General features: G+C 42.7%; 1 protein-coding gene across 1 annotated transcript in view; it reads left to right on the top strand.

Moving 5' to 3' along the window:
• Positions 1-5668: 5668 nt before the first annotated feature.
• The window catches only part of DOCK11 (dedicator of cytokinesis 11), a 292220-nt gene continuing 274843 nt past the window's right edge, over positions 5669-23045 (top strand). The window contains 1 exon segment of the mRNA XM_030208788.1: positions 5669-5829. Within this exon segment, the coding sequence (XP_030064648.1) occupies positions 5728-5829 (102 nt within the window). The 5' untranslated portion in view covers positions 5669-5727.

Below are 23045 nucleotides of genomic sequence, written 5' to 3'. Positions count from 1 at the left end.
CATGCAAAGAATTTTATTTTAATGGAAAAATTAGCTGTCATATAATTGTGCACATGACGTTATACTTGCCACATAAAACTTTAAACAAAGCTTCTCTTGTATAAAATTGCAATTATAGTGTCAAGTAGAATGGTAATGCCCTCAAGACATGAACAATCTCTCAATTCCAAAGCAAGAATGTTCCTGAACCAGAGACTCACCAAACATGTCCCCCCCCCCTTCCTACCCTACAAGCCCCTTCCTGAGAAAGTGCTCATCTCCATTTTTAAAATGGCACTGATTCAGCTTAAGTCAACAACCTCAGCTGAACCCCTGCCTTTTCTTTTAAATGGTAGCCAACAGGAGTAGATAATGGACTCTCGTTTGCTCTTTGATTTGCCAAGTATTAAATGTTGTCATCTTACAGAGACTACAATTCAGACCCATTATAGGTAGAGGTCTTATAACTTAAATGCTCTACCAGTTTCTCCTTTTTGGGCAGCCAGCTTTGGAACGCTCTGCCAAGATCCATCCGAACAATCAATGACCATCTACCATTCAGAAAAATGTTGAAGACCCATCTCTTCAAGAAAGCTTACCCTAATGACCCAACTTAACTTTTTAAGCCCACCCACATGATTCCTGCCCCCGATGATTATTATACCTTTGACCATGTCACACAATCTCCTTATGCTCATTCCTCAATCTCTTCCTCTCCATCCTTCCTACTCCTTACCCCTCCCAATCTCTTCTCCTTTTGCTCATCCTATCTTTGTTTACCTCGCCATGCTCAATTTACATATCCTCAAAACCCCACTACTACTATGTTTACTACAACTTGTAACATTCTCCTTCAAGACTTTGTAATTCAATTTACTATGTAAGCCGCATTGAACCTACTATGTGTGGGAAAGCGCGGGGTACAAATGTAATTAATAATAATAATAATAATAATTAAGAACTCTCCCATGGGCTGTTTTACTAAGCCATGTAGGCGCCTATGCGCACCCAGCGTGTGTTAATTTTGAGTTACCACCTGGCTACCGCATGGCCCTTGTGGTAATTTCATTTTTTATGCGCATCTGCTATGCGTGCCGGAAAATATTTTTTATGTTCTGGCGCACAGCAGAAACCAGGCGGTAATCATCATTCTACGCATGTACATGATTACTGCACGGTTAATGCGTGAGACTTTATCGCTAAGTTAATGGCTGGCGGGTAAGGTCTCAGAACCAAAATGGATGCGTGCCAATTTTTATTTTGCCGCACGTCCATTTTCAGCAAAAATAAAAAAGGCCTTCTTTTACAGGCACGCTGACAAACGGATCTGCGTGCACCCAAAACATGCACCTACACTAGCGCAGCCCGCGTACCTTAGTAAAGGGGTCCCCCAATGTTATTCAATGTTTAGACATGCTCTAAAAAACTTGGCTTATCTGCAAATATTTGATCTAAGCTGTATCCACATTAGAAACTTTACTGTAATTATTTCGCTTGTGGAAACTGTACTCTGTAGTAATTTCTGCTATAAGCCGCCTTGAGCATTGTTGGTTACGCAGCCTATAAATGTCTCTGTTAAATTAAAATTAAATTAAATAATTAATTAAAAAGGAGGTGGTGTTCCAAATAAGGTATGCATGGGGTTACCACTGGAGTGCCAGTAGAGTACCTACTCTGACTACATAGTTTGTTACCTTTAGATTGTAAGCTCTCTTGAGCAGGGACCGTCCTTCCCCATGTTTAAACTTGTACAGCGCTGCGTAACCCTGGCAGCGCTCTAGAAATGCTAAGTAGTAGTAGTAGTAGGGTAGGTCAGTGGATAGAGTTTCAAGTTGGGTGAGAGAGTTTTGTTAGCAGTGGTTGGGATTGGGAACTCTCTCATCTCCCTGCCTTAGGGGTCCTTCGGCAGGGTCTCCTTAGACCTGGGAAGGCTAGGGTGAGGGGATCTTATGTTTGCATTTCCAAGGAGATTTTTTGTCTCATCTCAACATGTACAAACCTACAACCATAAACACCCCAGGAAACACCCTCCCTACCTCAGACAACCTAAACATACTCAGCATCACAATCGACCGCCACCTTACCCTTAAGAGCCAAGTAAACTCCGTAATAAAGAAAATGTTAAATTCAATGTGGAAACTTAAATGAATAAATCCTTTCTTCCCGAGGGAAAGTTTTCGAAGCCTAATACAATCAATGGTCCTAAACCATGCAGATTACTGCAACGGAATCCATGCGGGATGTAAAGAACAACTCACAAAAAAAACTCCAGAGCGCCCAAAACACAGCAGCCAGGCTGATATTTGGTAAAACACGTTTCAAAAGTGCTAACCCCCTCTGAGAAAAGCTGCACTGGCTCCCAAAGAACGGATCATCTTCAAAATCTGCACTTTGGTCCATGTGGAGGGGCATAATCGAACGAAATTGCCTATCTCCATGGGCGTTTATCCGAGAACGGGTCTGTGAAGGGGCGGGCCGAACTGTATTTTCGAAAAAATGGACGTTTTTCAGCTGGGCATTTGTTTTTTTTAGCGATAATGGAAACTAAAAACGCCCAGCTCAAAAACGTCCTAATCCGAGCCATTTGGTCATGGGAGGGGCCACGATTCGTAGTACACTCGCCCCCCCCTGACATGCCAGGACACCAACTGGGCACCCTAGAGGTCAGTATGGTGAACTTCAGACAACGCTCCCACATGCATAGCTCCCTTACCATGGGTGCTGAACACCCAACCCCCCTCCCCTAAAACCCACTACCCACAAATGTACAACACTACCATAGCTCTTAGGGGTGAAGAGGGCACCTACATGTGGGTACAGTAGGTTTTGGAGGCCTCCCATTTACCAGCACAAGTGTTACAGGTAGGGGGGATGGGCCTGGGTCCACCTGGCTGAAGTGCACTGCGGTACCCACTAAAAGTGCTCCAGGGACCTGCATACACACAGGCCTCTAGGACTTGTTACTGCTGTATAACATTGGCACACCAGTTTACACCTGAAGACTAATCTCTCCGAAAACGTCCTTTATTGGAATAACTGCCTTTACTCACAGTTAACTGCAGATCAGAGGTTGTGCCCCACTGGCAACGAGTGTCCCTGGTACTGAGATTAGCAGTAGGTCAGAGCTGACAGAATGCTGTACAATGCCCTCTTTCAGCCACATTCAAGGTAAGAACTAAGTTCTCTAACGTGGCTAACACAGGAAAGGGAACTAAAACTGGCTTACAAAAATGGCCACTACCGCATGGACTACAACAGGAAACACAACAGGGCACACTGTGACCCAGTAGGCAGGGGGAAAAGCACCATGGGAGAAGAGCCTTCCAACTACCAACATCGTGAGACTGTAACACAAGCTAATGAAATCATGGAGCCCAATACCCTACACCCACCACAATGCAATGCTGATGTGACCCTGTAGTGTACCCGAGAGCCACATCTGACCCAGGGAAAGGCTGTGAGAGGATCGAACATATTCTGCTGTCATGGAGGTGGGTACGGCATTTGAGGCTGGCATAGAGGCTGGAAAAAAAGTTTTTAAAGTGTTTTTTTTTTGGTGGGAGGGGGTTAGTGACCACTGGGGGAGTCCGGGGAGGTCATCCTCGATTCCCTCCAGTGGTCATCTGGGCAGTTAGGGCACTTCTTTGGGACTTGTTCGTGAAAAAAAAGGGTCCAAAAAAAGTGACCCAAAATCGCGGTAAAAACGCCTTTTTATTTCGATTATCAGCTAAAGACGCCCATCTCTCCTTGGCTGATAACCAGGCCCAGTCCCGCCTCCGACACACCTCCGACACGCCCCCGTCAACTTTACCCGTTTCCGCGATGGATTGAAGTTGGAAACGCCCAAAATCGGCTTTCGATTATACCGATTTGGGCGCCTTTGCGAGAAAAACACCCATCTCCCGATTTGGGTCGAAATATAGGCATTTTTCTCTTTTGATTATAAGCTGGATAGTTATCTACAGCATAGTCCCAGGATACATGACAGACCTCATAGATCTACCAACCAGAAACAGAATCGGATCATCACGATCATACCTAAACTTACATTATCCAAATTGCAAAGGACTTAAATACAAAACAACTTACGCATTCAGCTTCTCCTACATATGCGCACAAGTATGGAATGGACTCCCAAAAGCTGTGAAAATAATCTATGACCATCTAAACTTCAGGAAATCACTAAAAACCAACCTCTTCAAAAAGGCTTACCCCACCGATCCAACATAAATATACACACCCAGCAACACAGCATAACCAATGATCATACTGGACAATATACAACCTTCATCCCCTTCGACCCTCATAGTGCCTGACACACACCTACATCACTCGACCACAATATAACCTTGTATTTGTTATCAACCGACTGGTGAATGCCTTTACGGTACTATGTAAGTCACATTGAGCCTGCAAATAGGTGGGAAAATGTGGGGTACAAATGTAACAAATAAATAAATAAAATAAATAATTTTTTTAATTGTCCTAGTCACAAAAATGGAATAACCCCCTCCCTCCTTCACAGGTCTTTAAACTGACGAAGAAGGGCAACCTTCGAAAGCTAATCTGTATTAAGTTATGTCCAATAAAAAAGGTATCATCTTATTTTCTTTTCCATGTTTTATTTTGTTTGATTTCTATTGATAACCTTTAAGAGTGGACTAACATGGCTACCACACCTCTCTATTTTCTTTAGAAACTATTGATATTTTATCTTTTTAAATATATTAATTTGTGTATTTTGAATTGGGGCTTTGATGCTGTACTTTTGTTAATTTTAATACAGTAATTATATATCATTCTTATATTTGGTGAAGTGTTTTGGACAGTGCAAAAATGTAACATTTGATTTTAGTATTATTATGACTGTTCCTTCCTCCTTATGTGACAGCACATCATTGTTCCTAGATATACTGGCAAAGGACGCTTTTCTCTTCTGTTTTTGTTGTTGTTGTTTGTTTTGGTTACTCTAAGTAAGATTTGTTGTTAGGTGCTTTCGGAAGGGCAGCACCCCCAAAGCATCTTGCCAGGGTGTGAAACACGTTTGGGATAAGCGCTATATCAAATTTAAATAAAATAAAATATAAACTATCCTAACATTAGTGCGTGTGTGTAGGAAGGCAGATGAGACTTATACGGATATGATTGATATATCTTGAGTTAGTCGCACCTGCCACCTCCCCGAATGCTTAGAAACACAGTTGCTCCGGATCGAGTCCAGACCAGGATCCCTCCGAATCTGTCTCTTAACCCCCCTTTCCTGTTCAAACCTGCCTTTCTGATAAAAGTTGGCTCCTGTTCATTGGTACTGAGAGAGAGAGAGAGAGAGACTGTAAACTAGCCACAAAATGCAGAAAGAGAAGTCTCTCCGAATCTGCCTCTTAACCCTTTGCTGCTCAAACCTGCCTCCCTTGATAAAAGTTGACTCCTGTTTATTGGTACTAAGCGGAGAGACACGCTGCAAAGCAGACACAAAATGCAGGGAGACTGATAATAATGATGGAGACATTTAAAGTGAGGGCGTTGTCCCTCCCCGAGTCCCCCGTAGCGCACCGCGACCCTCCCTCCCTCCCCCCTCCTGCCCTGGATGCTCTGGCCGCGATGCAGCCTTCCTCGCTCTCCCGCTACACCCCCGCCTCCTCTTCCGCCCACTGCCCCTCCCTCCAGCACTCTAAGCCCAAATCCGGCGGCGGCGGTGGGTAGCTGCAGGCTGAGCGGGGCTCCGGGACACGAGGACCCCCAGGGACCATGTCCGAGGTGCGGAAATTCACCAAACGGCTCAGCAAGCCGGGCACGGCAGCCGAGCTCCGGCAGAGCGTCTCCGAAGCGGTCAGGACCTCGGTGATCCTGGTAAGTGAAGGATCGGGGGGGGGGGAGGGGGCTGCAGGGGAGGAAGAGCCCGGACACGGTACCCGCTCACTCAGCTACCCACATCGCTGGTCCCGGCCGCCGGTTCGTGCAAGCGTCACATGCAAACGCAGAAAGTTTTCTGCAAATGGTACCAACGCAGCAACCGTTGTCACCCAAAAAATAGAGCTGCACTTTCGGGGGAAAAAAAATGCTTTTGTTTGATATTGGAAGCGGTGACACCGTGACAGGAAGCCTTTATAAGCAGCAGCGTTGATCTGGGATGTTGGATCGGGGTTGTTTCCTTTTCTTGCTTGATGCCCTGCTGCTCGCTCTCACATCTTTGTTTCGATGATGGAAAGCCCCACCCTGAGTCTGGGTGACAGCAGAGGAGTGCGGAGCAGCCCGCTGCACTTCCTCCTCCGGGCGCTCCCTCACGGGTTTTCAGCAAAAACAGGAATGCGTCTGTTTCTAGTAATCTGACAGTGTATAGTTCAGTTTCTTTTCAGTTATGTTATGAATCTAGTGCCCCCCGCCCCCCGCTAAGTTCAGTGGGTCATCAGAGTTTGAAACTCTGAGCTGATTTTGACCCTGCTACCACGTGGGATTAATGTCTTCCGGCTCTGAGCTGCCATCAGCTTGTGATAGTTTTAAGTACTTGATCCTTTAGAAACCCGCTGGTCCCTAGTGTCGCTCTATTTCGTCTCATATTTTTATTGCATTACGATTGTAGCATATAATTTATATATTACACAAGTTAAATTAAAATACTGTCTGTGATGACTTAAGTGACTGATTTACTAAAGTTCCTCTCCCTCCCCTCCCCCCATAGATGCAGAATAGGGAGGGAATCAGTCTGCGAAGTGAGGCTAGCACAGCCAAATATTACAGCCATTTGGTGAAGACATTTGTGAAGAAAAAATGTAAACCCTGTGAGCCGCTAAAATTGGATCAAGTCATCTGGATGAGCATAGTGGAAAAGCTGACATTGTTTTTTAACCAGATGAACTGTTGGCAGCCCTGAGTGAGAATACACTGATTAATTATTGGCATTTAAAGGACTGGAAAAATAATATGTATTAGTATTTCATATTCAGTTCTTTCCTGGCTGAGTCTTTTCTCAGTGATGGCATAACTTGGGATCTGATAGTCAAGACTTTTATGTACATGGAAAAAACCTTTTTTTAGGGGGGGGGGGGGTGTTAATAAAATCAGACCCTTGTCAGAGGTGGGCCACGAAGGATGTGGGGCCATGTGCAAATATATGGCAGGACCTCATTTGCATAACTCAACAGAGGCTGAAAAGTAAGGCCATGGCCGAAGAACATGGCCATTCAGTGGTAGGGTTGGGCCTGCTTTTGGCCGTCTGTCTATACTGTATGTTATTACCCAAGGATTCCATTGTTGCATCGCCATGCAACTCCATAAATTCCACCTCAGCAGCCCCTGCAGTGTGGAGACTTGGAGATCCTTTTACTAAGGTGCGCTGAAAAATGGCCTGTGCTAGTGTAGGTGAAGGTTTTGGGCGCACGCACAATCATTTTTCAGCACACCTTTAAAAAAAGGCCTTTTTTAAAATTTTTGCTGAAAATGGACATGTGGCAAAATGAAAATTGCCGTGTGTCCATTTTGGGTCGGAGACCTTACCGCCAGCCATTGATCTAGCGGTAAAGTCTCATGTAGTAACTGGACGGTAATGACCTATGTGCGCTAAATGCCACTTGGCGCACGTCCAATACACGCATCAGAAAATAAAAATTATTTTTTGGACGTGCGGCAAAAATGAAATTACCGCAAGAGCCACGCGGTAGCTGTGCGGTAGCTCCATTTTGGCGCACATTGGGTGTGCATAGACACTTACGCGCTTAGTAAAAGGGCCCCTCAAGGAAGGAAGGGCCCCACTTGCAGCTGCTCGCAGTTCTCCTGAGGTAGACCTCCGCTCCCCAAGGCTTTCCAGTTTGCTGCTGGTTTTCAGATGTAGTACTTTTTCCATCATTAAGACTTTGCAATGGAGCAGTGGCATGGGGCAGAAACAAGTTGGTTCGTTTCTGCCCCTGAAGAGGCCACTAGACCACCAGGGATTTCTAAGGTAGGCCAGGGCGTGATGGGGGTGTGAAGGAGTGTGATCATTATAGGGGGGAGGGGAGGAGAGAGTTTCAGTGTCAGCCGAAAATGCACAGGCATTTTCATTTGAAACCCCAACCCAGATTTTGGACCAGTTTTAGTTCTAAATCCGAAATTCGGTCAGTCTCTATTACGTCTTAAGTGCAAAAATGTGCACATAAGATTATAGAATGTGGAGGTAAGTGGAATCACATAACAACTGCAGGGCCTTATCCAAGAGCTGTCGAGAATGAACTAAATGGCCTGAATGGAATATATGTCCTTAAGTAACGTAGAGGACACTGAGACAGATGATTTACCACAGTATTGCCAAAAAACAATGATGAATTTTAAAAGGCTCTTTCACAAGCACAATCTATTAATTTAATGTTTCTGGAAAACAAATCAAATAGTCTTAATAACTCACCTGGAAGGATTTCAGAAGGGAGAGAGATGGAATCTGTCATACTGGTGGAAAAAGCTGGATTTGTAATAGGTTGTTATACCTTGTAAAGGACTAGATAGAAAGGTCTGGTAGGTACCTGAGCTTCAGAGACCACATGGGTCCTTTTTTGATGTTCCAATTTAGAAAGTTTGTCCCAGCCTAGCATAATTGTAGTAAATGAGATCTTAAATCTGTTATGTTATGTTACATAGCAATAGGGTCATTTAGGAAGTATTTGGCTACTGGAAAGGGAATAGTTGGTTTCCATGTGAGCTTGTGAATGTGGATCATATTTGTGAGATTTCACTTTGCTTCAAATGCCAAGGAGAAAGACTAGGAGATCTTGGGATTTCTTCACATTTTGAGTATGTGGGTGAGCAACTTTTGATTTTGCTCCAGTTTTGTAACTGGGAAATTTCAGCTGAGTTGTGTACCAGTGTGATTTCCATTGAAAACAGCACTATATTTTCATCCATACATCTAGCAGTCCTAGTAGGGAATCCATTTACGTTTTGTAAGAATTAGTGGGACTTTTGTCCCATTTACAAATTAGTTTCTTAGAGTGGTTGGTATTCTGACTAATCAGAAACACTGACTCTCAGCCATTAACAACTAGGCAGGAAGCCAAAAGAGAACCATTCTCATTTAATTTAGATTGGATTCAGTCCAGGAAACAAACTAAAGAATTAACATACAAAATAGTGACAGACTATACAATTCTTTAAGCTTCTGTAGTATAACGTTTTGTGTCGAGGGCTGTATGCCATACATAAGTCTGTTACATGGCCTCTCTGAAGTCAAACAGTGGATGCACACATATAGGTCATATGACCTGCATCATATATATCGAGCCTGCCATGTGTGGTAAAGCGCTGGGTACAAATGTAATAAATAAATACATAAATATCCCAAAAGACATATATGAAGCTTTCAGACAAATTTTCTGACCATGTTTACCAGACTAACTGCAACTCTTTACAAATCTACATTGCTGAGAAAAATTCAGTGAACCTAAATGTAATGACAATTACAAGTTCTTCCCATGGTACCCTTTTCATATGTGTAATTTGCCTTCTTATTTTTGGGAGAAGGAGAGGGTGAAGGTTAAGGAAATCATATTGACGGGGGGGGGGGGGGGGGATAGGGATCAATTTAGGTTTAGCATCTGCAACATTTGGGGTGTGGACAGTGCCCCCCAATACCCATCTAAATTTACACCATTGTTTAATTAAAACCATCCTTTTCTTCTGCAGTACTATTAAACAATTCTTGAGATTTAGGAGCATACAAAGTAAGAATTAATAAGACTGTTGCAGAATCAGTGCATGACACAGTCTGTGAGCTCCTGGTTTCTTTAACATAATGAATTCACTAATTAGAACCAAGTGCTTAAATAATTGGGTGACAAGTAAACCACCCTGCTGAATAGATATTCACCAATGAGTTTGGGCATCCTGTCCAGTGTAAAGATCTGAAAGGTTTTCAGTTTGGTATTCATAATAAAGGTTAATAGGAATTCATCATGCCATTATCAAAAGTGAAAAAGAACCAGTGAAGAAGAGTTGTTGATGCTTATCTGTCTTTGTGGGGGTTAAGCATTCGGAGCACCATCTGTCCCCTGTCAGTCTACAAATGGAAAAAGCTGAACACCACAATGATTGTACCTTGCTAAGATCACACCAGGAGACCATCCAGGAAGTCACAAAGAACCCCAGGCTAAGATCTGCAGGTCTCTCTTACTGCACCTAATGTGAAGGTTCATGTGTCACTGTCAACCAGCAGGAAAAATCTGAATGTGATTAGTGGGTCATGGAAGAATAGCGAGAAAGAAATCACTACTGTCCATAGAGAACATTGCTACCTGCCCCAGCATGTTTGCCAAAGGGGCATTTGGATAACCCACAGAACTTCTAAGAATACTGTTAATTTTGTGACTCATCTTTCCAGAAAACATTTGGTGAAAAAAAAACAATCCAAATGCTTTGTTTGGCACAAACTAAACCCTGCCTGGCTAAGTAGGAATTTCACCTTATCAAGCATGGTGGCATGGTAAGGGGTCGCTATGTTAGCATCGTTGATAGAGCCATGAATTCTGTCTTATGATAGAAAGTTCTACGAGAGAGGGTCAGGTCATCCATCTGTGAGCTGAAACTGAGTCAAAAGTGGGTCTTTCAGCCAGATAAATGACACTGTACATTCAACTAAATCTGCCATAGAATGGCTGAAGAAGATATTTTGTGTTTTGGATTGGCTAAGTCAAAGTCCTGACCTAACCCTATTCAGAGAGTGTGGCAAGACCTGAAGCAAGCTGCTTGTGCAAGGAAAACCATCAAGTGTCACAGAGCTAAAACTATTCTGTATGGAGGAATGGGCAAAATTGCTCAAGGGTGATATAAGGAAGAGTTACAGGAAACATTTAGTTCAACTTATTGCTGCTGAAAGAGGTGCCACCAGTTACTGAATGAAGGGTTCACATGCTTTTCTACACAGAGAAAGGTCAGTGTTTATCCATCCAACAAATATATAGTTTTCAATGTATAAAATGGATGTTCAGTAGTGGTTAGGATGGTGGACTTTGGTTCTGGGGAACTGAGGCACTGAGTTCGATTCCCACTTCAGGCACAGGCAGCTCCTTGTGACTCTGGGCAAGTCACTTAACCCTCCATTGCCCCAGGTAAGCCGCATTGAGCCTGCCATGAGTGGGAAAGCGCGGGGTACAAATGTAAAAAAAAAATATATATATATATATATATGTACTCAGGAACGCTGTCCATTTAGGCAGTGCTCCTTCATAAGCTGGAATGTCTAAGTCAATTATACTTGCTTTTTGTGTGAGCTGCTTAGGCCAGTGGTTCCTAAACTGTGGGTCAGGACCCTAACTGGGGTCACATCATAAATTGGTAGGGTTCACAGAAACAGGGCTGCTCCCTCTTCCTCTGACCTATGTCCAGTTGTGGCAGTCAGTATGGGGCCTATTGAGTGGATAAATGTTCATAGGCCCTGCTCCTCTGGTTGTGTGGACTTCCTGTTTTACTGCAGATTCATGCAGAGTACTGGGATCTGTTATCGTGATTAGGGTGCAGGCTCCTGTGATCACTGCTGCCACTGTATTCATTCTTTAGATTAGTGGGGGAAGAAGGAATTAGACGAGGGAGAGTGTTTAATTTTCATTATCATCTGGGGACCCACACATTTTTTAAGTGTTAAAATGGGATCATATTGAGAAAACGTTTGGGAAACGCAGATTTAGACATAGAGGAGATCATCTTAGAAGGCTAGCATGGCAATTACACATGTAAATAGCAGTATTAATTTATTTAATTTATTTTTTAAATTAGGATTTATTTATCACCTTTTTGAAGAAATTCACTCAAAGCAGTATACAGCAAGAATAAGTCAAACATAGTCAATAGACAATTACAGCAGTAAAAATATTCAAATAACAATACAAGGTATGACATAGATAGATATTACAATGTCTAAATTATAAACAAAGAAGTAAATAATAAGCATAAAAACCATAATCAATAAAAGTAATAATAGTGCATAAATAAATCTAAGGACAAAGTATAAATGATATATACCTAGGAATTTATCATGTCAAACATATTCCCAGACAAGTCATGATATGTGAGTCTCCTATTAGCAATCTAAATCTTGTATACAAAAAATAAATAATAAAATAATATATGTTAAAAAGGTATACAAGTTAGTATGTAAGAGACACATAGAAAAATAGAGAAATAGAACAATAACCTTTGAATCTTAAACAGGTAAATAACAAATTAATATTAGTATAGAAATGTATAGAGACATCAAGATCATAAATGGGCTTGTATAATAAAAAATGTATCATAATATAAATGCATAAATACACAAAAATTTAATATATACAAAATATAACCTGGCAAAGAGGTAAACATAAGAACATAATCTAAAAATATAGATATATATCATATAAATATCAATTAAAATTACCATTAAATACATAGAAAACCATAAAGCCGGCAGATGTGAAAATGAATAATAAAAATATGAATTATACAAACTGGTACAAATATACAATATATAAAACAGAGGGATGAAAAAGTAAATATCAGGGCACAAAGAAAGATTTATTAATAAGTAGATGGACCATCATAGGCTATTCAAAATCAAAATGAACAAATAAAATGAGTACATGGACTACCGTGGGCTATTTCAAGAAGTATAACAAAAAAATAAAACAAAAGTATAGCGGAAAGAAACAGTGCAAAAATAACAAGACTATATCTTGACATAAAAATGTCCATAAAACATTGATGGAACTACTGAAACAAGAATGAAAAAATTCTTACAAACTACAGTCCTAAAACTCCAAAAATGTACCGTTAGTGAGTTGTGTCGGATCCCAAAGACTGTTGTTAAATAAAGATTTGTCCTGGATACCATCTGCGAGAGGTTCCTTTTTCTCCTCTACTGTTTGATGGCTGGTGCTTTCCTTCAGTGGAGTTTTTTCTTCTGTTTGTGTTTGACATTACAATGTCAACATAAAAACGTAGCAAAACATTTTAGTAGCATAGGATGTAAGCAAAGATGGAACATATAGATAAATAAGATAGAGTAACAGGAGTAAGAAAATAAGGTACTAATTTAAAGAAAGTTGCACATGAAGTCAGAAAACTGCTTGAATATTATCTCAACTGGGGTAGGAGAGGGTAAGCAAGACCCACTACAGTGTGTGCATTTACAATGTTATTTACATGTGTAATTGCTGTGGGATGCACAGATGCAAAGGGGTGTGTGTTCTGGATATGGGTTAAATAGTTCAAGGCTGCAAAGATCAAATCATAAAAATAACTACAGACAGCACAAAACACGGCTGCCAGACTCATCTTCGGAAAAACACACTTTGAAAGCGTGAAACCCCTCCTAAGAAGCTTACATTGGCTTCCTATTAACGCTCGCATAACATTCAAAATATGCACAATAGTCCACAGAATCATCTACGGACTCGCACTAGATTACATGACGGAACTTATCGAACTACCATTAAGAAACGTGATGAGAACAGCAAGAACCTACCTAATCCTTCACTACCCCAGTTGCAGAGGTAAAAAATACAAATCTTCACATGCTGCCAGCCTCTCATTTATAGGCACACAACTTTGGAACTCATAGAAAACTACCTAGAATTCAGAAAAAACCTGAAAACACATCTTTTCAATAAGTCTTTCCCCCCTGGATCTGCCTAATCCCACACCACCATACATCACAAAAAGTTCAGAAATGGAAAACAATAATATTAACCTCTCTCACAATATGCTAATATATCAACCTAAGCATTTATTGTACTTCTGTACTATGTACTAGACTTCTACAAATCTAAAGTTTGTAACCGCCTTTTTGGCAATATGTAAGCCACATTGAACCTGGTCCCAGAGGCAGCGGATCAAGCAAGTGGGTAAGCAAATGAGTGAGCAGGTAGGCTGCAGGGTGGGGAAACTTAAAGGTGGAGGTGCCCACGAGAGAGCAAGTGTCCAGGTGGTGAGGAGGAAAAAGAGAGCGATGGGATGATGCTGGAGGTGGGGAACAGAGGAAAGAAAGAGGCGGGATGATGGAGTGGGGGAGAGACAGAGGGGTGAAAGAGAGAGAGAGAGCGTGCAATGTTGAATGGTGACTAGTGAGGGAGAAGAGACAGAGGGGTGATGCTGGAGGCAGGAGAAAGAGATGGGGAGACATAGGGGCAATGTTGGATGAGGGTAATGATGGAATGGGGGAAGGAAGACTATGCTGGATGGTGTGGGGCAGGACAGACAGTGGGGCAATGTTGGATTGGGGCAAAGAGACAGAGAATGCATGGCAGGTGGAGAAGGACAGGAGATCCTTTAACGTAGGGGAGTGGGAGGCAGAGAAAGAGGAGATCCTGGTAAGTGGTGAAAATAAAAGTAAATATTTTGTTTCATGCAGCTCTCTTTTGTTTAAACATAACTAAATGGGCTATAAGCCCCAAATGCAGTCCATTGGTTTTCTTATATTTTGTCCTTGTGATGACTTATACTGTGCCAAAACTGAAAACTCTTATCTCTGGTCGTTAATAAAAGGAGCTCATTGTGAACACTATCCACCCTAAAAAGTTGTTTTGTGGCTGTACATGAGGAATTGTGATGTTATGATTCCTTGTTTCATATTGTTGATGGTCTATGTTTTCCGCATGGGTTGTATATTGGTGTATTAGGGTCTGCCCAGTGTAATATGTACAGTGCTGCCTTTTCATGCATAATGTTGTTGCTCTTTGAGTCCTCAGAGTTAGTGCTGTTATGGTACAGTAAGGTTCTGAGTGTGTTTTTGCACAAGTTTATGCGTAGTGTTTGCAGTTGAGGGATTGTGTGTTGGCCTTACTGAGGTGACATCAACACTTTAATTTTAGTTTGTCATAACATCAGACATGGTTTTAGAATATTTTGTAGGATCTGATGTTGAATTGTTCTATAGAAGTGTATGTAGTTTAGTGTTGGTAAGTGCTTGAAATATGAATTTAAAATATGATATGTCATTTATGATATATTAAATCCATTTTTACATGCACATAGAAGCATTACTTGTCAATAACCAGCAGCCCTTCCTCTTCTCCACCATGACAAATTTGTACACCAAATACACTGCAAGAAAACTTTCACTTGCTAACCTTCAAACTCACTAATTAGGGTGGTACTTTTCACTTTTGGGATGGGACACCCTTGGTATCTGTGCACTCTGGAAATTGGAGCTTGGCACTGATGCTTTTGTGTCATCCAAAAGTTCTGGCTACCTATTCTGTAGAAATGTACTTTCCTTCCAACTATACTGTTCAGCCTCCAAGCTCTCAGACAGTTGGAGTAATCACTTTATTCTTTGACATATAATACATACCAAATATCTACAGGTATTACTTGTGACTATTTTACTTTTACTTATTTTTTTTTCTGTGTTGTCAGATAATTATGGATCCATATACATAAAAGAAACCGTTATATTCACAATCTGATATTCTCTCTTTTTTTGTTTTATATATGCAGTGAATCACATATTGAAAAATATATTAAAAAGTGATAGCATGTGACTAATGTTTGTAAAGAGTGCTCAGTATCACATGCTGCTACGGCTCGGCTACTAAGATGCAGGCATGAGTTAATCTCAACATCATTGCACTCATGCCCCACCAACCTCCAGTGTGGCATATGAATAATATATAGTCAATGTCTCTGATTTTCATATGAATAGATTCCACTTATCTTTAAACTGGAGGAGGTCAAAAAATGAATCCTGTGCTCCTCAGTAGTGCCGTTGCTGTCACAGCTGTGTTACCGTGCTTGTGTAAGTGCTCATGTGAAGATAAAAACTTATCTAGTCATCAGTTCATTATCTGAAGCTTGTCCATATTCATTCAGTTGTTATTTGTTCCCTTTAAATCGTACTCTTTCAATCGTTCTCGACACAACGTGTGTTTCGCTCTATGAGCGTCTTCAGGAGAACTCATAAGATGATCCAGAATACAATCTAATAAACTGAAAGGTTCGCCACTCCACTCACTCGCAGCCAGAGTGTTTTTATTAGATAATTATGGATGTCAGCACCCTGACCCCACCCCCTTTAGCCACCATAAACAGTTGGGCCACCGACCGCCTATGGCGAGCTCTGTCCCCGCCTCGTCCCTGCAAGATCTGACCCTCATCTGCACAAGCCTCCAACAGTTATTTAATACAATTCCAGAGATATAGAAAGAGCTGCATTTACTCCTGTATTGTGCAAAATATAAAGATTGCACATGCCAGGGATGATGTAGGGGAGTGCAACTAGGGCAGCTGCCCTTGGCCCCTCACCAGAGAGAGCCCCAAGCCTGATGAAAGCTGAAGAAAGTGCAGCCTGGTAGTGGGCTTTGGGGTCCCCTCCCAATTTTCTGCCCTGGGCCCCAGCCATGTCTAACACTAGCTCTGTCAAGATGTACATTTCAAATCTGACATACTTTAATCACAAAATGGAAATTAAAATTATTTTTTCTACCTTTTGTTGTCTGGTAATTGTATTTTTAAAATCATGTTGGTTTCAGTCTCTGGTTTCTGCTTCTCTCTGTCTTCTCTTAACTCAATCACCAGGTTCTCCTATCCATTTGAGTTTTCATCTTTCTACATGTCCACCATCCATCTTCCATTTCTGTGTTCCCATCGTCCCCCATATTCAGCATCTCCCTTCTGTGTCCCTATACTTCCCTGTCCAGTATCTCCCTGTTCGCAGATTTCGCAGATTTCTCCTCTTCCCCCACTCTCCGTCTCTGTTGACAATGCCCTCATCCTCCCTGTCTCTTCAGCCCGCAATCTCGGAGTCATTTTCGAATCCTCCCTCTCCTTCTCTGCCCATATCCAGCAGACAGCTAAGACCTGTCGCTTCTTCCTCTATAATATTAGCAAAATTCGCCCATTCCTTTCTGAACAGACCACCCGAACTCTCGTCCACTCACTCGTTACCTCTCGTCTTGACTATTGCAACCTTCTCCTCGCTGGCCTCCCGCTTAGCCACCTATCCCCCCTTCAATCTGTCCAAAACTCCGCCGCACGTCTTATCTACTGCGTGAACCGATACTCTCATATCACCCCTCTCCTCAAGTCGCTTCACTGGCTCCCGATCCACTACCGTATACAATTCAAGCTTCTCCTATTGACCTTCAAGTGCACTCAATCTGCAGCCCCCCATTACCTCTCTACCCTCCTCTCCCCGTATGTTCCCACCCGTAACCTCCGCTCTCAGGACAAATCACTCCTATCTGTACCCTTCTCCACCACCGCTAACTCCAGACTCCGCCCCTTCTGCCTCGCCTCACCTTATGCCTGGAACAGACTTCCTGAGCCCATACGCCGTGCGCCCTCCCTGCCCATTTTCAAGTCCTTACTCAAGGCCCATCTCTTCTCCCTTGCTTTTGGCGCCTAACCACCTTCCCCATTCCAGATACATACACTGACTACATAGCTTATTACCTTTAGATTGTAAGCTCTCTTGAGCAGGGACTGTCCTTCTCCTTGTCTAAACTTGTACAGCGCTGCGTAACCCTGGCAGCGCTATAGAAATGCTAAGTAGTAGTAGTAGTAGTTTGCAGATTTCCACATCCATCATCACCGCTCTATCTCCCTTTCATCTCCTCCAGTATTGAACAACATCTCCTATCTGTATCCATAAACCATCCCCACACTGCATCTCCCATTTGTGTCCCTGTGCCCCCCACCCATGCACATAATTTATCCTCTGTTTCTGCTACCTCCCTGTGTCCAGCTTCTCCCCTCCTCTTCCACACCAATGTGTCTCTCTCCTCTGCAACCCAACCCAGCTTCTTTCCTTCTCCACCCCACCCATCCCAGCATCTGGTTCACCTGCTTGCCCACTTTCCCTCTCCTCTTCCCACTGTGGGTTGAGTATTTGACTCCGTCTTCCTTCTTCCCCTTGGTCCGGCATCATCTTCCCTTCTCTGTAGCTCCCCTATCCCAGAGTCCAGCCAGCACCGCTCTTTTTTCCCTCCAGCCCCCCTCCTCCCATGGGTCCAGCCCCTACCTCTCTCCTTTCCCACCAACCCCCCTCTTACCATGGGTCCAGCCCACCTCTCTTCCCTTGGTCCAGCCCCCCTCTCTTCCCATGGGTCCAGCCCCAACCTCTCTCCTTTCCCTCCAGCCCCCCTCTTCCCACAGGTTCAGTCCCCACCTCTCTCTCTCCAGCCCTCCTCTTCCCATGGGCCCAGCCCCCCACCTCCTCCTATGAGTCCAGCCAGCCCCCACCTCCTTTTCCTCCAGCCCCACTTCTCCTCCCTCCGTGGGTCCAGCCAGCACTTTTCTCCCGCCCCTCCCCCTGTGGGTGTCAGTCAAGGAGGTTTTGGTGTCACACTTTCTTGCAGTCAGCCGGCAGAGATTCACACAGTCCAGCTCAGTGGCCTTCCTCCTGCCAAGTCCCGCCCTCTCTACTTCAACTTCCTGTTTGCTGGCTGGGTGCAGGAAAGTGTTAGTGACTCCACTACCTCCTTGAATGACACCAGCGGGGAGGATAGGATTTTTTTTTTTTTACCATGTAAACAAGGCTTTTTACTGTTTCTGCAGGGCAGTAAAAAGTTTTGTTCCTGCATCCATGGAAACTTTTTTTTAGAGTTGCCATTACTGCGGTTTACTGTGGTGTATCCATGGTAACGGTAGCCTTGTCATTCCATAGCTCAAACCTTAGAAGGAAAAAAAAAATGGGTTTGTTTCTGCCAGTGTGATATTAGGTGATGGCAAGTGAAGACATTACAGTAAGTGAACTGGCTGAACAGCAAATTCAGGCTGATGCTACACCTACAGTACAGGAAATCCCTAAAAGTGGGAAAGAGCCCACCAGATGTCACAGACTATAAAAGCTTACAGAGAAGGCCTTACAGAATGTAAAGGTCAGTGCAGGCAGACAGGATCATCTGTCTTAACTTAAACAGAAAATGGCACAAAGGTGAGCAACTTATAGAAAGAGTGTCTGAATCCACTACAGACATCAGTTGCCACATGAAGCAATTGTAGTCTAGCTTTGCAGTAGAAGCCTGTCTTAAGTTCTTAGTAAGAACTAACCCTGCAGAAAGCCTGCAGCCTGCAGGAGCGCAGTCTTCAAGAAAGACCGCATCAAGTGCGTCACAGAGTAGTAACTTGGCAATAGTAGCATAACCTTCAGAGTTCTGTACAGTTCGTACGAGCAAGTTGAAAAGTGTGTCCTCTAAGCTTTGCAAAGGGTATTTCACTGAGCAGATGGATGGGGTTAAACGTGTAAGTGTAGTCTTGAATGGGGGTATGGATGAAAGTGGGGTCTTCGCACACAGAGATGAAATACAGGAGCATAGGGGTGTGGGTTCAGAGGAATGTTAATGGAGGGGGTTTATCAGAACTTGTAATTGGCTGGGTAGGGGAGGAGGGTATAAACATGGCAACTGCCCTAGGCCCCCATGCCAAAGGAGGCCCAATCCTACCCACAGCTGAAGGAGGCACAGTCTGCTGGTGGAGTTTTTGGGCCTCCTCCTAAATTTCCACGCAGGGACCCAGAATGTGTAACACCAGCCCTGGGGGTATATGAATGAAGGAGTGTTGGTGGGGGGGGGGGGGGGGGGGAGATATCAGCATCTCCATTCCTCTTTCCTTCCACTCCCCTTCCTCTCGCTTTCCCCTGTCCTCTTTCTACCCTTTCCCTTGCCCTCTTTCTACCTCTGGCCTGTCCAGCACATTGCAGGCCTCTTTTTCAGCAGGTGGGGGGGGGGGGGGGGGGAGTGGGAACTGCAGTCCAGGCAGCAGAACGATGAGTACCTCTGCCAGCTCCTGCTCTTGTCCCATGGATCTGCTTACATCTTTAGCTGCTGGGGGAGTGAGAACCTTGCTGGTACTGGTACATGATGACTCATCCAGCACTGTCAGAGTCTTATCTCCACCACTATGTGACCCTCTTTTTCCCTTTCACTAGCTGGTATTAGTTTTAGAAGCACATGTACTTCTGAAACTAAAGTGCATGCTTACAGATGGATGGGCAGACAGAAACTTTCCATAACAGTTGCTGTCACTGGTGAGAAATGAACCTACAGTAAAAATGTATTTCCAAAGTAAAAACCCTTGTCAAACTTTGAGGCTCATTTTAAAAGCACTTAGACTTACAAAACGTTCAATAGGTTACATGGTGGAGTATTTTCAAAATGACATCTAAGTCGGACTTTGGACGTTTTGTGCTAAATGTCCAAAATCCAAATAGAAAACGACCATTTTGAAAACTGCAAAACATATACATATTTTTTTCAAAAATACCATTTCTAGCAAGTTTTTGTTCTCTTTGAGTTTATCTTTTCAGACCATTTTCGAAAAAAACATGTACAAGTTAAAAACATACAAGACTGCACTGGCTCCCAATCATAGAACGTATCAATTTCAAAGCCCAGACTTTAATCCACAAGATAATACACGGAGAATCTCCGAACTATATGATAAATCTGGTCGACCTTCCAGCAAGAAACATGTCTGTATCCTCACGAAAGTACCTCAACCTGCACTACCCCAGCTGTAAAGGTCTCAAGTACAAAACTTATTATGGATCCAATTTCTCCTTCCTGGGCAGCCGTCTATGGAACGCTCTCCCTAGACCTATCCAAGCAATCCATGACCAACTACCATTCAGAAAAGCACTAAAAACCCATCTATTTAAACAAGCCTACCCAAAAGACCCAGATTAATCTCATGAACCCATCTACCTTACATATACTGAAGAGAAAACGACATTGGCCCAGAATCTATCTCCCACCTTACCCTCCTCTCTCTATCACCTGTCTCTACCTACCTACCCATCCATTTACTACCCATCCATCCTTCTATTATGTTATACTTAATTTCCTACTTTACATAACAAAATTCTGTGTTACCTATTACTATGTAAGCCGCATTGAGCCTGCTTTTAGTGGGAAAGTGCGTGATACAAATATAATAAATAAATAAATAATCAAGCCATTGGGACGTAGGAGGGGCCAGCATTTTTAGCAGACTGGTCTCCCAGACATCCTAGGAGAGCAGTGGGGCACTATAGGGGGCACTGCTATGGACTTCATATAAATGCTTCAAGGTACACATCTCACTGCTGCTCCCTTATCATGTATGCTGAGCCCTCCAAAACCAACTACCCCCAACTGTACACCACTATAATAGCCCTTATAGGTGAAGGGGGCACCTTTATGTGGGTACAGTGGGTTTTGGAGGGCTCACAGTTTTCACCACAAGTGTAACAGGTAGGGGCAGGTATGAGCCTGGGTCCACCTGTCTACAGTGCATTCTACTCACCACTAAACTACTCCGGGGACCTGCATGCTGCGCTAATAGACCTGGCTATAACATCTGAGGCTGTAATAGAGGCTGGTGAATACTATTTTTATTCACATTTTGTGGGGAGGGGAGGGGGTCAGTGACCACTGGGGGGGTGAGGGGGGTCATCCCTAATTCCCCTCCATGGTCATCTGGTCATTTAGGGCACTTTTTTGTGCCTTATTTGTTCTGAAAACAAGTCTAGACCAAAACATTGAAGTTTTTGGTCTAGACGTTTTTGTTTTGTTCCATTATGTCTTTAAAACATCCAAGTGTTAGGCCCGCCCTAAGCCCGCCCTAATCCCATCTTCAAAATGCCCTCAACACGCCCCCTTGTGTTTTGGACGCATCTTCAGACAAAATGCATAGGTAGATGTCTGCAAAATTGGTTTCGAAAATACCGATTTGGATGTTTTGAGAAGAAATCCGTCCAAATGTTGCTTTATGACACTTTTTGGACATTTTTCTCTTTCAAAAATGAGCCGCTATGTAACTGTGTAAGACTCTAAATGCTTTGAAAATATGACTCCACGTCTGTTAAACATAAAAGGTGAGCTGTTATATTCTTTTTCTTTTCACTGCATGCACCCAGGAGTAGCTTGAAGGTTAATCTTGGCAGGGGTGCTCTCCTAAAATGAAATTTTCCAAATAGCTACAGATATGCCACTAGCATTGGTTTCTTCTGTACATGGCGATATCTCCACCCTGCTGTTTTACTGGCTTCCAGTAAATGAACAAATTTTATTTAAAACAACTTGTTTGGCTTTTTTTTTTTCAGATTCTGTATGGTTCCACTTATGAATTTCCATACTCTGTAAGCCACATTGAGCCTGCAAAAAGGTGGGAAAATGTGGGGTACAAATACAATAAATAAATAAATTATTGATAGAAATGGTTCCTATTCCTCTGTTTAGATTTTCATCGCATCTATGCAGTTAATTGGCACTTTGCTTTCCTTCTTTTCAAAATGTGCGTTATTCTAGAGTGCCCAGTACCATTTTTTCAGCTATGGGGATGTCTTTCTGGAATTCCCTTTGTATCAGAACAAAATTATTTGAAATTTTGGAAAAAGGTGAAAACGTTTTGTTTAATCAATAATGATAAGATGGTGTTATGTGCTCTGTTTTGGAAGATAGTTTCTGTTCATATTCTATAACATTTTGCCGTATTGTTAGAAAGCTCTTCAAGGGATTTGATATCGCTGTTCTATTCTGGTGTAATTTTTGTTCGCTATTGTTGAGATTTACATTGATATCTTGTATAATCGTACACCGCATTGAACCCTTGGTTAATAAGAGCCATGTTGATACTGATATTGGTATTGATATTATATACTGCACTTTTTCTAACTGGTTTCAAAGAGAGTCTGAAAAGCAAAAGTAACATTTCTTTAATCTTTTTTTGGAATGCAAGTCACTTGAAATGCGGCTAGATAAAGTTAAATTTAAAAAATGCTGTATTAGCTGTTCATTTTTAATATAGATGATCAAAGTTGCAGATGACAAAGTTATTCAGAGTTGTTAAATCACGTGTAAATTATGAGAACTTGTAGCAGGACCTTGGGTGACTAGAAATTGGGCATCCAAAGGGTGAATGAAATTTAGGGCCCTGCTTACTAAGGTGCGCTCGTGTTTTTAGCACGCACTAATGCTAGAGACACCCAAATATTCCTATGGGTATCTCTAGCATTAGCGCGCACTAAAACCGTTAGCATCTGTATCATGGCTTAGCAAGCAGGACCCTTAATATGGACAAATGCAAAGTGATGCACTTTGGGGTGAGTAACCTACATTTCATCTACACAATGCTAGGTTCCATATTAGAAAGGT

This window comes from Microcaecilia unicolor, chromosome 7 (genome assembly GCF_901765095.1).
Source record: "Microcaecilia unicolor chromosome 7, aMicUni1.1, whole genome shotgun sequence".
NCBI classification, from domain to species: domain Eukaryota; kingdom Metazoa; phylum Chordata; class Amphibia; order Gymnophiona; family Siphonopidae; genus Microcaecilia; species Microcaecilia unicolor.
The sequence above is the reverse complement of the archived record's forward strand: the minus strand, read 5'-3'. Positions and strand labels throughout refer to the sequence as shown.